General features: G+C 47.3%; 1 protein-coding gene across 4 annotated transcripts in view; it reads left to right on the plus strand.

Moving 5' to 3' along the window:
• Nucleotides 1-17265, plus strand: part of ASB1 (ankyrin repeat and SOCS box containing 1) — a 103972-nt gene that overhangs the window by 13563 nt on the left and 73144 nt on the right. For 2 of the 4 annotated variants that reach the window (XM_045368047.3, XM_065526363.2), the window contains 2 exons: nucleotides 5884-6269; nucleotides 7921-13673. In XM_045368047.3, coding sequence (XP_045223982.1) covers nucleotides 5884-6269; nucleotides 7921-8048 — 514 coding nt within the window. In that variant the 3' untranslated portion in view covers nucleotides 8049-13673. Of the gene's footprint in view, nucleotides 1-5883; nucleotides 6270-7920; nucleotides 13674-17265 lie in introns of those variants that run through there. The other 2 variants (XR_012421638.1, XR_012421639.1) reach the window with 2 other exon arrangements.

A 17265-nucleotide genomic window follows, 5' to 3' on the forward strand; every position in this document is an offset into this window, starting at 1 on the left:
GACACTAGAAGTGCCTGTTGCTTTTGGGGTATCACTGTTTTCACACCCTCCTATTGGACCAAGCTAAGGTTGTATGTACATTCCACATTTCTGTTTATATATCTTTATTATACATTGATAGGAGTTCACCTGGCTACCTTAAATCCAGGCTCACACCACAAGACTCATCCTAGTTTTCTTCCTTTCCGCATTTGTTATTCTCCTTTCACCAGTGAGAAACCCGGTTCCCCTGCCCTCCACATATTGCTTGTGTTGTCCGTGTTGTCCGCTGTGTGGCACCAGCTAGCCTCGTTTTACTGCCCCTTCCCATACATGGCTCCTGACCTGTTTGGACGCTCACCTCTCATGCCAGGTGGCCTTCCTACCTTGTCAGGACTCTGACTCTGAGCCAGGGCCCCCTCATTGACTGATCCCTCTTTAGAGTAAAAATGGGAGTTTGCACTTGGCGTGGAAGAACCCTAAATGTCTGATAGAGAGCCATATATTTGGTCATCTCTGAGTACAGTGACAAGGGCAAGTAAAGTAAATGGAGTCATTTAGAGATTGGCTTTGGTGGAGAGTGAGGCTTCTACGTCAGGTGGCTCCTGCACCTGCCCTATGTGAGTTTTGTTTCCTCCATCGGGCTGTCAGTGGGGATCAGGAGGGGCAGCCTAGGGGTTACCTCACTCATGGCTGTGTGCATGCCCATGTGAAGAGCTGTGTGACGCTGCCCTGCCGGCAAGCTGTGCATCCTGGCCTGGGGCCTTCCGGGTGAACCTGATGCTGGGAGTGGTCTGTGCTAATCATGGGAGTCTGGATGTTTAGTGTGCCTGAAAAGAAAGATGCCCTAGTGGGCAGCACATCATGGCACCAGCTGGATATCTGATTGAGTTCATGTGTTTCTTTTTTTTTTGAGACGGGGTCTTGCTCTGTCACCCAGGCTAGAGAAGTGGCACGATCTCGGCTTACTGCAACCTCTGCCCCCTAGGTTCCAGCGATTCTTCTGCCTCAGCCTCCTGAGTAGCTGAGATTTCAGGTGCCTGCCACCACACTCAGCTAATTTTTGTATTTTTAGTAGAGACGGGGTTTTGCCATGTTGGTCAGGCTGGTCTCGAACTCCAGATCTCCAGTGATCTGCCTGCTTCGGCCTCCCAAAGTGCTGCGATTATAGACATGAGCCACCACATCCTGCTGCTTTCAGTTTTTAAGGATTACTTTTTACTTAATTTTGTTTTACAACATAAAAAATTTATGTGGTTCCAAAGTCAAATTGTAAAACAAGGTATAATTTTTTTTTTTTTTGAGACAGTCTTGCTCTGTTTCCCAGGCTGTGGTGCAGTGGCACAATCTTGGCTCCCTGCAGCCTCTGCCTCCTGGGTTCAGGTTATTCTCATGCCTTAGCCTCCCAAGTAGCTGGGACTACAGGTGTGTGCATGACGCTCAGCTCTTTTTCTTTTTTCTTTTTTGTATTTTTAGTAGAGACTGGGTTTTGCCATGTTGACCAAGCTGGTCTGGAACTCCTGGCCTCAAGTGATCTGCCTGCCTTAGCCTCCCAAAGCATTGGGATTACAGGCATGAGCTACCACGCTTGGCCATGGTATAAATTTTTGGAAATCTAGCTTGTGTCCTTGTCTCCTTGATCCTGTTCTCTCCCTCCCTAGTAGATAGCCATTTAAAAAGTTCCATGGTTTGGGCCGGGCGCGGTGGCTCAAGCCTGTAATCCCAGCACTTTGGGAGGCCGAGACGGGTGGATCACGAGGTCAGGAGATCGAGACCATCCTGGCTGACACGGTGAAACCCCGTCTCTACTAAAAAAAATACAAAAAACTAGCCGGGCGAGGTGGCGGGCGCCTGTAGTCCCAGTTACTTGGGAGGCTGAGGCGGGAGAATGGTGTGAACCCGGGAGGCGGAGCTTGCTGTGAGCTGAGATCCGGCCACTGCACTCCAGCCTGGGCGACAGAGCAAGACTCCGTCTCAAAAAAAAAAAAAAAAGTTCCATGGTTTACCATAAGCACATTGCAACCTCCTCCCCCATAGAAAGAGTAGTGGACTGTATGCTTTCACTGTGCTGCTTCCTTTCCCTCTTCCTGTGCTCGGAGGCCGTTCCGGAGCAGTGTACAGCGACCCTCCTCCTTTTCAGAGCTGCACAGGGCTGCATAGTGCAGATGAGCTGCAGGTTCATTCAGCCAGTCCCGTTAGTGGACACGTGGATGGTGTACTGTCTCCAGCTGTTATGGATAGTGCTTTAATGAATTGCCTTGTGCATATATCTTTTCATAGTTTTGCAGATGTATTTTGGAAATAGATTCCGAGAAGTGTGATTGATGGGTCGAAGGGTAAATGCATATGTAATTTTACTAGCGATTGACAGATTTCCCCCTCCACGGGAGGAAAGTTCACTTTCCATTGCTCAATGAATGAGATTTCCTGTTTCCTAAAAGCCTGGTCAATAAATTTTTGGATTTTTCCCAATCTGATAAGTGAGAAGTGATATCTCAGAATAGTTTTAGTTTGCATTTCTGTTCCGAGTGAGGCTGAGCGTCTTTTCATGTGGCTAAGAGCCATTTGTAGCTGTCCATCTCTCTAATTTTTTTTATTTTTATTTTTATTTATTTATTTTTGAGACGAAGTCTTGCTCTGTTGCCCAGGCTGGAGTGCAATGGCACCATCTCAACTCACTGCAATCTCTGCCTCCCGAGTTGAAGCAATTCCTCTGCCTCCGCCTCCTGAGTGGCTGGGATTACAGGCACGCCCACGCCTGGCTAATTTTTGTATTTTTAGTAGAGATGGGGTTTCATCATGTTGGCCAGGCTGGGCTTGAACGCTTGACTTCAGATGATCCGCCCGCCTTGGCCTCCCAAAGTGCTGGGATTACAGGTGTGAGCCACCACGCCCGACCCCATCTCTCTTAATTTTTCTGTAGGGCTATTGATCTTTTTCTTTTAGAAGCTCTTTATATGTAAAGGGTATTAACCCCTTTGTAACATTTTTCCCCAGTTTTTCATTGCTTGGTTTACTTTTGCTTATGTTGTTTTGTCATTCTTATGCTATGCAAGAGTTCTTGTTTTAAAAATTTTCATGTTAAAAGCATTTTCTTTGTGGATTTTGTGTCAGAATTAGGCAAATTTTACTTGGAGTTTTTTTTTTCTAGTTTTTGCATGGTTTCATATTTTACATTTTAAGTTATGGTCAGTTTGGAATTTATTCCGGTATATGCTGTGGTGAATGGATATACTTTTACCTTTTTCCATATGGATGTCCAGTTACCCCCAAAAACAGTAAAACGTCTACACTCTCCCTTATTTGAGATGCTGCCTTTATCATATATGAAATTTCTATATGCAATTTGGCCCATTTTGAGATTTTTCTTAAAGTTCCATCATTCTGCCATTTTGTTCACATACCTATCAGGGGAGCCCGCCCCCGATGGTTAACGTAGGTTCTTTTCTATTCCCTAAGCATCTCGACTGGTTTGAGAAGTAAAGGGAAAGAGAAAGAGAGAGAAATTTTAAAACTGGGTGTCCGGGGGAGACATCACATGTCAGTAGGTTCCGTGATGCTCCCAGAGCCGTAAAACCAGCAAGTTTTTATTAGCGATTTTCAAAAGGGGAGGGAGTGCATGAATGGGGTGTGGGTCACAGAGATCACATACTTCACAAGGTAATAAAATATCACAAAGCAAATGGAGGCAGGGTGAGATCACAAGACCACAGGATGGGGCGAAATTAAAATTGCTAATGAAGTTTCGGCAAGCATTGTCATTGATAACATCTTATCATGAGACAGGGTTTGAGAGCAGACAACCTGTCTGACCAAAATTTATTAGGTAGGAATTTCCCCCTCCTAATAAGCCTGGGAGCACTACAGGAGACCGGGGCTTATTTCATCCCTTCGGCTTCGACTGTAAAACACGGATGCCTCTAAGGGGGCTGTTCATAGACCTGCCCTCAGGGCACATTCTCTTTCTCAGGGATGTTCCTTGCTGAGAAAAAGAATTCAGTGATATTTCTCCTATTTGCTTCTGAAAGAAGAGAAATATGGCTCTGTTCCCTCCGGCTCACAGGCAGTCAGGGTCCAAGGCCATCTCCCTCATTCCCTGAACATTGCTGTTATCCTGTTCCTTTTTTCAAGGTGCCCAGATTTCATATTGTTCAAGCACACATGCTCTATAAACAATTTGTACAGTTAACACAATCATCACACGGTCCTGAGGCAACATACATCCTCCTCGGAAGATGACAGGATTAAGAGATTAAAGTAAAGACAGGCATAGGAAATCACAAGGGTATTGATTGGGGAAGTGATAAGTGTCCATGAAATCTTCACAATTTATGTTCAGAGATTGCAGTAAAGACAGGCATAAGAAATTATAACATATTAAATTGGGGAACTAATAAATGTCCATGAAATCCTCACAATTTATGTTCTTCTGCTGCGACTTCAGCCAGTCTCTCCGTTCAGGGTCCCTGACTTCCCGCAACACTTACCAATACCACAGTTTTATTTTTAGCCTTTATAATAAACTTCACTTATGGTGTGGCTACCTCTCACCCCTGCCCCCTTTACTGCTTGACTTTTTCATCTTCTTTGATCTTACAGATGAACTTTATAAATCAACTAATGTAGCTTCAGGGATGCTACTTTTATTTATTTATGTTTGTAATCAACTTACTTAGTTCTAGTAATGACATTTTCATTTATAAAATAAATTTAGGGAGGATTCTTAATGTTGAGTCTCAATCAGTACTGTGCTATGTCTTTCCATTCTCTTAGGTCTACTTTTGTTGACTTTAAGTAGTAGTTTATCATTTTCCTTATGCAAATTTTAGACATTTATTGTTAAGTTTATGCTTAGATATGTCATTGTAAAATTTATTTTGCTATCATAAATGGAATTTTCCCTTCTACTTTTTATATGAAGGCTATTGGTTTGACAACCTGCTACTTCAATCATTTCTCTCATTGCTTGTTAATTGTTTTTCCATATTATTTAGGGCTTTTCAGACACATTGTATCCTCTGAAAATAGGAAATTTTTACCTCTTATTTTCCAGTTTTATGCGTTTAATTTCGTTCTCTTGCCTGCTTGCACGGGGTACCTTTAACACCAGTGTTCAATAGGAGGCTGGAAAGCAGGAGGCTGTCTTGCTCCAACTTTAGCCAGAGTGCTTCAAGCCTTTCCCTGTTAAATGAGATGCTGACTTCTGGCCTGAGGGAGTATGTTTTATCATGTTAAAGAAAAGCCATCACTTTCTGTTTTATTGAGCATTTTTAAACATGCATAGCTCTTGAGTTTTGTCATATGCCCACCTTTTTTTCTTTTTTTTTTCTGCATCTGCAGAGATAATCAGAGGATTTTCCCCTCAGCCTCATTTTACAATGGATTATATTAATACAGTTTCTAATATTGGAGCTACCTGTGCGTTCTTGGGATAACTCCATGAGGTCATGGTATGTTGCTTTCTTAATATACTTAAGGATTCTCTTCGGTTAAAATTTTATTGAAGATTTAAAAGTTGATACTCATAAATGAAATTAGCTGGGAGTTTTTCTTATGCTTTGGCCGTTGTCCGGTTTTGGGGTTATTGTGCCAATTTCATCACATGAATTTGTAAGTTTCTCTTCTTTGTCTTTGCTCTGAAATAGTTTAAATAGCCTTGGGATTATTGGACCTTTAAAGGTTTGAAGGACTTCCCTTAGGAATTTTTATATGTGCGGGGATTCCAAGTTCTTTCCTCTGCCTTATCTTGCAGGACGTAATGAAGCTATCTGATCTGTGGAGTCTCCTGTAGCAGCTGGTGTCACTGAATCAAGGCCTTCTGCTCAGGGTGGCTGTGGGATCTGTGGTATCTATGGGCTGTGGTCAGTCCCCTGCACGGTCTGACTTTCCCTTTCTTGCCTGCAGGTATGGGGCTGATGTCGACGTCAACCACCACCTGACTCCTGACATCCAGCCCCGATTCTCCCGGCGGCTCACTTCTTTGGTGGTCTGCCCCTTGTACATCAGCGCAGCCTACCACAACCTCCAGTGCTTCCGGCTGCTCCTCCTGGCAGGAGCGAACCCCGACTTCAACTGCAACGGTCCTGTCAACACACAGGGATTCTACAGGGGCTCCCCTGGGTGCGTCATGGATGCTGTTCTGCGTCACGGCTGTGAGGCAGCCTTTGTGAGCCTGCTGGTGGAGTTTGGAGCCAACCTGAATCTAGTGAAGTGGGAATCGTTGGGCCCAGAGTCGAGAGGAAGAAGAAAGGTGGACCCTGAGGCCTTGCAGGTCTTTAAAGAGGCCAGAAGTAAGTGGCTTGAGTTCAGCTCTGACTTGTGGGCTGGGTTGATTGAATGAATCAAGATGTAGCAATAAACAAAAAACAAAAACCTCCAACTGAGCACTTGGCCAGAATCTTCAGTTAGCACTCGCAGTTTTCCAGATGGTTGTTCAGATTGATCTTCTCTTTTTAAATTCCTGAATACCAAGAACTGGTATCAGGGAATCTCTAAAAGTACATGTGTATTGTCAGAACTCCTTGAATTATGCTGCTCTCTCTCTCTTTTTTTTTTTTTTTTTGAGACAGGGTCTTGCTCTGTCACCCAGGCTGGAGTACAGTGGCACAAGCACAACCATGTAACCATGACCTCCTGGGCTCTCGCGATCCTCCCACCTCAGCCGCCCAAGTAGCTGGGACTGTAGGTGCACACCATGCCCAGCTAATTTTTGTATTTTTCGTAGAGATGATGTTTTGCTGTGTTGCCCAGGCTTGTGTTGAACTCCTGGACTCAAGTAATCTGCCTGCCTCAGCCTCCCAAAGTGCTGGGATTACAGGCATGAGCCACTGCCCTAGTCTAAAGTTATATTCTCTTTATCCTTTTGCTCTAATTTGTGGCCCCAGATTCTTATAGACAGTGACTTCTTTTATGCTGGTTTTTAAGTGAGCCCTTAAAACAAATTGCAAGCGGGGCTTTCTAGGGTTCCTCACTCTCCTCTCAATTCCACTGAAGTTTCGCTATTTAGGACTGTGTGATAAGCCTAAGTTTTGTTACAATGAAGTTCCTAGTCTGCTTATTTATGAACAAAGATTTTGTTAGCGATTAATGCATTAATCACATGAGAGATTGGAATCGATCCGTAGCTAGGTCTTGTTGTCTGAGGCTCTCTGTGGGATTCAGACATTGACCTCATGTGTCGTCTTTGACTTCCTGCCCACGTGTCAGCCCCTCCCACCGCTCCCAGTCTGGGTCTTGAGACATCCAAGTTGATAACCTCTTCCTTCTCCGTGCCTCTCAAAGGACTTGAAATTCATTGTGTTTTTGTTACTGGATTTCCCTAAACCAGTGATTAAAGCATGCTCCTGTGTAGCCTTCCCGCAAATAGTTAATGAGTGGTCAGCTGGGAACTAGACTGATAGAAAAAGCAGCTTGCATTTATGACCATTCCACTCCTCAGCTTCCTCGCTAATCGAGACAGAACTTGGCTGCGCTCTTTTCATTGGGGGCAAAGTTGTCAGCCTGTGCCCCTCAAGCACTGCTTGGCCTGTGTTCCCCAGGCTCTGGTGGCGCTTCAGGGATTGACTAAGGGAAGAGGCTGACAGAGGCTGGGCGTCAGCGGCCTGCACCTGCTGGGGCCTTCAGTGGTCCACTCTGATTTCTTTCTCTAGTGCATTAAACATGGTCAAGTTGTGACCCAGGGAGCAGATGCCCTGGGTTAACGAGGCTGGAAAGGTTTGGCTCCTTCCACCGACAGAAGGAGCAGATAATGAGACCTTCCGCCCTTGGGCCTGCTCTCCTCATCCATCAGGAAAAGCCATGACTTTGTGTTTCGCTGAGCATTTGGAAGTTGGTCGTGAGCATTTGTGCACTTCTGGCTGCCAGTCCTGGCTGCCTTTGCTCTCTAGAGCTAGGATAGAATGAACCTTCCGCTATCCCTCTCTTTCTTCCCACGGCCTCCAGGTGTTCCCAGAACCTTGCTGTGTCTGTGCCGTGTGGCTGTGAGAAGAGCTCTTGGCAAATACCGGCTTCATCTGATTCCTTCACTGCCTCTGCCAGACCCCATAAAGAAGTTTCTACTTCATGAGTAGACTTCGAGTGCTGCGGTTGATTCCAGCAAGGGAGAAGGTGATCTGCAGAGAAGGTGGACACCAAACCCTGAGTGCTGTGCTGCTGGTGGTATCCTGATGGCTGTTGCTACTGAAGATGTCGTCGTGGACTGTCATTGCTCCTCAGGTGCCTGGGCCGCCGAACAGTCCTTGGGTCATTGTCAGCTGAGAGGCTCATACAAAAGTTATTATTGTTTTTCCCAAATTCTCTTTTCTGGATTTTCAGTTGCATATTAATGTAACGGGCCATGGAATGTGTACATGTAGGGACTGAGGTTGGAGGCCTACGAATTTCCCTATAGGGAGGACTCCTAGCACTTCTGGAACTGTGCTTCTCTTTATTTTTCTACTTCTCAATTTGATTGTTCGATTAAAGCCTTCTAGTATCTCAATGAAAAGGGAGTTTTGTAAGCAAAGTAGAGGACAGAAATGCAGACATGAACTTGCTGGGTTTTTCCCCTTTCCTGGGGTAACACATGCTTGTCATACATGCCCCTTCCTTGCCACTTCAGTATTCTGGCTTTGTGGTGGAGGTCTCATAGCGATTGTCTTCCTTCAAGGGTGGTTTCCTGGCTGCACAGCACTTGTTCCAATACCTTCTGTGCCTCTCATCAGGTGTCATGATTTTTCTGCCACTTCACCTTAGGGAGCATCCAGTGATTGATTTTAGGAGGCCCACACCAAACTCCCCAGGAAATGACTGCCTTCCTTGGGACCAAGGACCGTTCCAACAGCATTCACTGCCAGTTCTAACAGGCGAGGAAATGCCCGAGGCGCTGTCTTCTACCCCCCACACATACCAGAAAGTGAAAAATGCAGCCAGTCCTCTGGGTGGTTCTGAGCCTCCAGGTGCATGCTGTCCAGTGCACAAAACATCTGGCGGTTGGTTGATTGCTCTTTTGTCTTGGTAGCTGCTTCTAGAATCTCTGCAAGGGGATGGCAGTGAGGCCAGAAGTCTTTCTTTCCCCAGAGAGACATGGCCTGGGTGATCACTGCTGTAGCTTTGGCTGCGTGGGTGGGGCTTCCCCTCACCCAGGGCTGCACAGCCAGCTTGAGGGTCACTGGCAGGTGGGCTGGTGGCTGCAGCCTCAGAGCCCTCCCAGGTTGCTGCTGTTTCCAGTGAATCACATTTCATCATTTGAAGCCCGTGAGGACCATTGTGTGGATCCATGGTGATTCTAGACTTCAGATAGATTTAGGAAGGAGCAGATTTCAAATCTGTGTTTAGATTTTCTGTAATAAGAGAATTCCAATTTGTAAAAATTGAACAACGATATCATTTTATTTACTTAGTAGCATCGCTGCGTCTCTTCGCCGGCAGGCAGGGTCTGGCCATTACTGCGTTCTACAGCCTGAGGATAGAATTCTAGACCCCAGCCCCCTGTGTCACAAATGGGCTCTGTGGGTCGCCCCCGCTGACCCGTGCGTGTGCAGATGCAGTTCCGAAGGGAAGAACAGTCCTCAGGGGATTCAGAGGGGTAAATGGAGGTGTTTCCTCAGCTGAGGTGACACTATTAGAAGCTGCAATGGTTGTGTAAATATGGGCTGTGTGCTGTTCCCGAGGGGAGCTTGGGATTGGGTCCTGCTGAAGCCAGGAGGGTCTTCCCCAGATAGGAGAGGATCCGCAGGTGAGTGGCGGGGGAGGGCCAGGACAGCCGCGGCCAGGTGCTGTGGGGGCTTCAGCCTGGGGGAGGAAGTGGGCATGTTCTCTGTGGCACCCAAAGCGGGACTGGGACAGAAATTGGGCTGTGGCTGGGGCAGGCGCTATAGGGAGTTAAGGATGATGATATGGAAGTTGGAGCCACCACAGTGGGCTGGGCCTTGTCACTGGAGGGCGTAGGCAGTGGCTCGTCACCCTGGTAGGCTGATAGGGGCTTTCAGGGAGGCTTGTTAGCTCCCTGCACTCTGGCTCTTTACTGGCTTAGTATTTAGCTCCTCCCACCTCGACTCTCTTCTTCCTGCCACCCTTTGGGCTCAGTGTAGGAGAGGAGGGTGACTTTTCTCAAGGTGAGCCGTGTTGTAGACACATGACATGCTCTGTCTGCTCTACTGAGTGCTTCCTGCAGGGGCCTGTTAAGGATGAGGCCTCCCCAGCCCTGCCCGGTACAGGAGGTGGCTCAGTTCTTGGAACTTTTGGGAAGCGGCACCTGGGAATGCTGCCTTGTGGGAGTCCCATGCATGAGTGCGCTGGTGTGACCTTCAGGCTGCACAGAGGCAAGGACCCAGGTGTGGTAGCGTGGGCGTCACGCTCCTTTGCACAGCCAGTGTCTGTTTTGGAGGGACGAGGTCACTGCCCCTGGTCTTTCTAGGAGGAATGGACTGAATCCTTGCAGAGGAACCTCACTCAGACCCGGCCAGGGAATGATGTGTCTGGGGAGAGAATGAGCTGGAGGAGGGGGCCTCTCGCAGCCCTTCCCTGGCCTGTGGCCTGGCCCGGCTGGCCTGCAGGTGTCTAGGGTCTCAGCTTTTCATTTGCAGAGGACATGTTCAACTTCCTCTTTGTTCAAGCCGGCCTTTGCCAAGTTTTTCAGAATCCAAACAATTTGGAGGTTCAGTGTCTTGTTTCAAAGCTGCCAAATATGAATCTGAAAACAGGGTGGGTAGCTAAGGTCACTCCTCCTGGTTTTAGTGACACTCCCTTCACTAAAGCTCCCTTTTTCTTCTGTTGGCAAGGACAGGATACAGAACAGGAAAGAGGAGCACTTTCCACCTCAGCACGTTAGGAAATCACCTTCCTAGGCCCTGGGGCGCGCAAGTCCCGTCTCAGTGAGGCTGCTGCCTGGCTGGCCCGGAGTGCTCCCCAGGAGAGGGGCTCGGTGGCCAGGGGAAAGGAGCCTGAAGGTTGCCCCTGGTTGCATCCCAGGAGCATCTGACTGTCACCACTGCCAGGGCAGCTGCTGGCCGTGGAACCGAGTCCTGGGCCCTGGGCCTTGGCTGCCGTCAGCAGATGGGCTGGGCTGGGCCATGGTGGAGTGGGGACAACGCTGACACCTCTGAGAATTCAGCTTTGGAGTCCCGGGTGAGGGGTTTTAGAGAAACCCATCAATATCACCCACATTCTGTGACTCTCTGTATCACTCACGTTATTTATATATTTATTTATTTATTTATTTGTATTCTGCCTTGTTCCAGAAAAGTGTTTAAGGCAACAATGCTTGTTTTTTTGTGTTTTCTTTTGGCATTTGAAAACTTAGTTAAAATGTACTTGTTAAACAGGTAATTTTAAAGAGAAGGAACAATTGTTTTAAGTAAGTTTTCTTTTTCCTTTTTCCATGAATTGATTTTTCAAATGAAAAGCTCTTGAGAGAAAGAGAGGAAGATACAGCAGACATAGAACTGAGCTAAGGGAGAGTCTGTCTGAGAGATGCGTGGCCTGTGCTTCGCTGCCATCCATGTGGCCTTGGCCAAGTCCCTGTTAACAGAGGCGGCTCCGCTTTAGACAGGGACAAGGCTTCCTGCTGTGCCTTTCCGGCAGGGTTTTATGGGGTCACATGGGAAGCAGTGTGTGACGCAAGCAGTCCCCATGTGCGTGTAAACTGCTGTCCTGGTGACTTGTCCCTCTTCTTAGTGGAAACACATTTGAGGTGATGACAGGGCTGGATGAGCCTGTGACCTGGGAGATCCAGGCTGGACTGTGGGCCCCAATGGGCCAGAGTCCTTGTGGCCCATAGCATAGCACAGGGGACAGAGCGCTCTGTGCAGGTGAGGTGTATGAGAACAACATGGTAAATAATTGATGAAGTCACATTTGTTCAACTTAAAGGATTGTTTTTTGTTTTGAGGTTATTTTCTTCCTTATTTGGATGATAAAATGTCCTTTTATGTAATGAAGGTAAAAGTAGAGGGCAATATTTTTGCTTTTTGAAATGCTCTTGGTTGCAAAACAAAATGTTGGTTGCTGTTTGTCAGCCCCAGAATTTCTTCTTCAGTTCGCCTGTCTCTGAAATCCCAAAGTCAGGGAACCGCAGTCTAGCTGTGGTGCATGTTTACGTATTGGTGAGAAATTCCTCTTGGGTCCTTGAACAGCCTGTACACTGGCGAACAGCACTGCAGCATTTCCACTGCTGCCAACCAAGAACGAGTTTGGAGGTCGCTGTGTGCAGTTTTAGGAAGTGCAAACACCCATGGTGATGGGCCTCTAGCCACCCCTGGATCCATGGGACACGCTCACAGGAAGCTGGTGTGCCTTCTCGGTGAGGACTGCCCCTTCACCTGGACTCTGGGAGCCTGTGGCGATGACACTAGTGTGGGTCTTCTGGCTCTGGGGCTACAGCTTCCGCCTCCTCACTGGCCGTCTGTACTCAGCAAGCAGGCCTGGCCTCCAGGGGCCTGGATCCCTGCCAGCTGGGATTGGACTCTGGAAGTATCTGTTTGGGCCATATGACCTCCTTTCTCACTTATGCCTCACTTCCCTCCTCCGGCTCCAAACCCGAGTCTCTCAGTGTGGAATGAAATAGTTTAGATGCGTACATGATGCACGGTGGTGGGATTCACATCCCAGGAGAATCCCACGGAGAGGAATGTGCAGATTTTGAAGTACAGTGATGTGTGGAATAAATACTATAAATTCTCAGCAGACAGTGGGATGGAGAAGTGAATGGGGGCAGGAGGGGGACTTCTGTTGCCTTGACATGTCATTGCTCAGTGCCTGGAATGCAGGCGGGTCTCTCTTTTTTATGTTGCTTTGATTTCAAGATCTCTTAGATATACTAGGTAGTGTATGAATGTGCATAAATCCAGTTTGAGAATGGTGTTTATGAAGAAGCTGTTTCGTGCATACAGTTGCTGCTGTAATTTAGCCGGCAGTGCCCTGCCCTGCCCTGCGGTGTCTGCACAGCTCCCACTGCTTCTCTTTGCTGTTGGGCATGTGAGGCATGACTTGGAGGGGGCCTGGTGCCTGGGGACCTGCTGAAGAGAATGCTCACCACCAGCCCTCTGTCTCCCTTTCTGCTTTGGTAATCAACACGTGTTTGCCTGCAGTGGCCGGGATGATGACTGTTTCTGCCCTTGTGCCTAGTTAAGAGCCTTCAAAAGCATAATGGACATTTTTGATATGCCATTGTAACTTTAATAAATGCTTTATTTCCCTCTAATTGCCCTCAAATGCCTTAATTTTGTGGACTGTTTATTTCAACAGGTGGAAGTGTTGGTCGTGTGAAATCTTGGTGTGCACATTTCAAGAAGAAGGGAGTTCTTCTTTCTTTCTTCTTTCTATGGAACGTTTCAAGTGATTGGATAGAAAGAAGGACTCTGAAGCAGGACTTTTCACCTGCTCTCAGGGAGCTTCGGGCTCCAGGGACGTACCCCAAATGTTGCCCAGTTTGAAACTCCCTGACAGCCTGTTTTATTTAGTGGCTCGTGGTTTCCAGTTTGAAGAGAGTTGTGCCCCTAAAAATGTTTGAAACCCGTGGCTTTCAAGTAAGGTGCCATTGTCCCCACAGTGTTCCGTGGGGTGGGGGGTGATGGAGACTGTGGGCAAGCCTGTTGCTTTTGGCCCCCTGTTGTTACATGGGACCTGTTTTCACAGTGGGAGGGTGAGATGTGAAGATTCGGGATGAACCTGGAATGAACGAACTAAATAAAGACATGCATCCATCTGTCAGCGGTTCCTTGTGTGTTCTGCCTCTTCATTCCTTGTCCCGGAACCTCTGCCATCTCTCCTACTCTCCTGCAAAGAAGGCTTTGTATCACGAACAATCTCAGTCTCTCTTTGCCTCGAAACTAGCTGGATTTATGTGGCAGAGATTGCTAGTTTCCATTCACCATCCACTCTCTCCATCTGTGATAATACAACTCACAGTTTTTAGCTGGACACTCGGATTCCCGGAATAAAGGCTTCATTTCCCAGCCTCCTGTACAGCTAGATGTAACTGTTTACCATTGCTGCTTCCTGAAATCCCATTGATATGACAGGGAATTTTTTTCTTTAGAGCATAAATCCACTAGGAGGATTAAAAATAGCAACGAAATTGGGAAGCTCTCCAGAAAATAGGTGAATGGTAGTTGCCTTAGAAACCCCTGAGAAATCTACATTGTAAGAAATAAATGAGAACATCTGAATGTCCGAGTTGTCTTGCAGAGCTCCCAGAGGCTCTGGAACTGGCACTTCTAGGTACTTCTGGAAGTAGTTGTGAGATAAGGTGAAACTAGAAGCTGAGGCCTGTTTAAGAAGCCATTAGACTCCCCATTCCACACAGTTGGGCAACTGTGCCTACTTCAAACCAGTGAAAAACCGGAGGAGGTATGCCGCTTTCAGCCTTCAGTATCTCAAATCCATAGCTCAGTCGTATCCTCTAGCAAGAAATAAAACAGAAAGATACTTCTTTGAGGAATCTCAGTAGCCTAAAAGGAAAGACCTAAAGTTATCCATACATAACGTGGCCCAGGACATGCCCTCACACGTCTTTTAATGCATCCCAGCGAATAAAAGAATTCTGAGAATGAAGGCTGTAAGTTTGCAGATTACAAGGGCTCAGCGAACCTAGTGCCAACACAATGGAAGGGGAAAGCACCTTGCCTTCTTCCATTCCATATCAGTGTGCACATCCAGGCACATGAGTGTGAGATTTCAGAACACTGGGGAACTGCTGGAGGGAATGAACAGTACACATGCAGAATATTAGGAATCAATAGCTTTGCAGTCCTCAGATGCCACATAGGAAACAGGGAATGTGGGCCTTCTTGAATTCTGAAGGAAGATTATTTCCAAATAGATTAAAAGTCATGCCAAAAGACTTGTAGGCTCTTGAAAAATGTATATTCCACACACCCTTTTATTTATTTATTTATTTATTTTTGAGACAGGGTCTGTCTGTCACCTAGGCTAGAGTGCAGTGGCACAAACACTGCTCACTGCAGCCTTGACCTCCCAGGCTCAAGTGATTCTCCTGCCTGAGCCTCCCAAGTAGCTGGGACCACAGGCATATGCCACCATGCCTGGCTGATTTTTTTGTCGAGACAGGGTTTTGCCATGTTGGCCAGGCTGGTGTTGAACTCCTGAACTCAAGCCATCTGCCCGCCTTGGCCTCCAAAATTGCTGGGATTGCAGGTGTGAGCCACCACGCCCGGCCTTTACACAGCTTTTTAAATAAAAGGACTAGAGAATGTACTCCAAAAGGAGAAAGCATGGCATAAAGGCAATGGGAGATCCAACGCAAAGAGCAAGGTGACTCCCCAGGAGCACAGCAAAAGGAGATTCCAGGATGGCAGCCGTGCACTCAGCATAGAAGTCAGCCAGGTTGGGTTTGGTGTCGGCTCCAGAGATGACTTAACTGTTAGAACACCTGTTGCCTCTGAACATATTGAGGGTTTACATAGGAGCTGAGATTGAATTATTGACAAGTACCTAGGAAACCAAGGGACATAACTCCAAGGAAAACAAATTGGGTAGGAAAGAAAAAGTTACCACAGTAATACTATTATATAATTTAGTTATGAATAGTATTTATATAGTCCTAAAATATAAGCACTAAACAGTAACCATATTATGATAGTACCCTATTAGGAGAATGGAGGGCAGGAGGAGGGCTGATGGGAAGTGTGTGCGAGCAAAAGCTGAATAATCGTCATTTCCATGGGGAGAAGTGAAGAGAAAATGCTCAGTCTTGAAAAGCATTTTGCCCCTGATTGAGTGCCGGAGAGCACAGCCCGGGCAGAAAGCATACCCCTGAGAGGCCTGTGGGAGAGGCTTTGGCTTCAGTTTAAACCAGCCCAGAAGCAGCACAGCGGAGAGAATCACTGCAGTAGGGCCGAGGGCAGGGCCTCGTGGAAAGCTGTGGAGTCCACACATCCTGGAAGCCCTTAGTGTGAGGCAAGGATGGGACCCAGCACTGGCCTCTTCAGCAGCAGCAGAGGCCATCACGGTGAGGGGAGCCACGCGGGAGCACCGAAGCTGGGGGAAGCTTTCACCTGGAAAGTATGGCATGTGAGGGGGCCGTGAGCTGCAAATGCACAGTTCAGCACCAGAGAACCCGAGGACGGGGAACCCAGTGCTGGAGAAAGGTCTCATGAGTGCAGTGAGTATGGGAAGTTTCTTAGCTGCAACTCCAGCTGCATTGAACATGGGAGTCCACTGTGGTGCTGAGCCTTGTGAGTGCAGCTGACGTGGGAAAGCATTCAGCAAAGGACTCACCTTTCTTTGTTGCCAGAAGGTTCACAACAGAAAGGCCTCATTAATGCAGTAAAGGTTGGAAAACCTGTAGCCATATCGCTAAGTTCATTCAGCATCAGAGAGTTCACACTATAGAAAGTCCTTACAAATGCGCAGAAAGTGTTCCGCCAAAGGTCTGCTCTGATTTAGCCCTGGAGGATTTTCAGCTTTAAAATGGCGGTATAGAATCAAGCGGGCTTCACACCTCCAACAGAAAACCAAAATAAATATACAGTGTGAAATTTTCACCAGCAACAACCCAGGACTCAAGTAAGAGAATGAGACAGATTCTGGGGCCACAGAGAAGTGAAAAAACTCCAGGCAGATGGTAGGAGAACCAGACTTCTGCATCCATGATGCCCCTTCCCCGGATTCTGCCTAGCAACAGTTGAGTGGAGAATCTTTCCCTGACTGTATTAGTACACTGCTGTGAAGAACTGCTTGAGACTGGGTAATTTATAAAGAAAAGAGCTTTAATTGACTCACAGTTCTGCATGGTTGGGGAGGCCTCAGGAAACTTACAATCATGATGGAAGGGGAAGCAGGTGCCTTCTTCACAAGGTGGCAGGAGAGAGAGTGTGTGTGTGAAGGAGGAACTGTCACACACTTACAAAACCATCAGATCTCGTGAGAACTCACTAGCGCGAGGACAGCATGGGGAAACCACCCCCATGATCCAATCACCTCCCACCTGGTCCCTCCCTTGACTCCCGGGGATTATGGGAATTACAGTTCAAGATGAGATTTGGCTGGGGACACAGAGCCAAACCATATCACCGACTCACCAGTTTTTACACTGGGAAAAGTGAGACTGAGGTGGTCAATCAGCTTTCCCACCATGCTAGAATCCCTGGCGGGAGACCTGTCCTTGCATTAACCCAGGCAGCAGCATGACTGCCTGAAGAGAGAAATCTCTGAGGACAGGTAGTGACAAATGGAGGAGGGGGAACTACCATCCCCAGCCCGGGAGAGACTGCTCTGTAACAGCCATAGGAGATGCCAAATCAGAGCAGCTGTTCAGCAGCAGCACGCTGGAGGAGGTATGTTTCC

Source organism: Macaca fascicularis, chromosome 12 (assembly GCF_037993035.2).
Source record: "Macaca fascicularis isolate 582-1 chromosome 12, T2T-MFA8v1.1".
NCBI classification, from domain to species: Eukaryota; Metazoa; Chordata; class Mammalia; order Primates; family Cercopithecidae; genus Macaca; species Macaca fascicularis.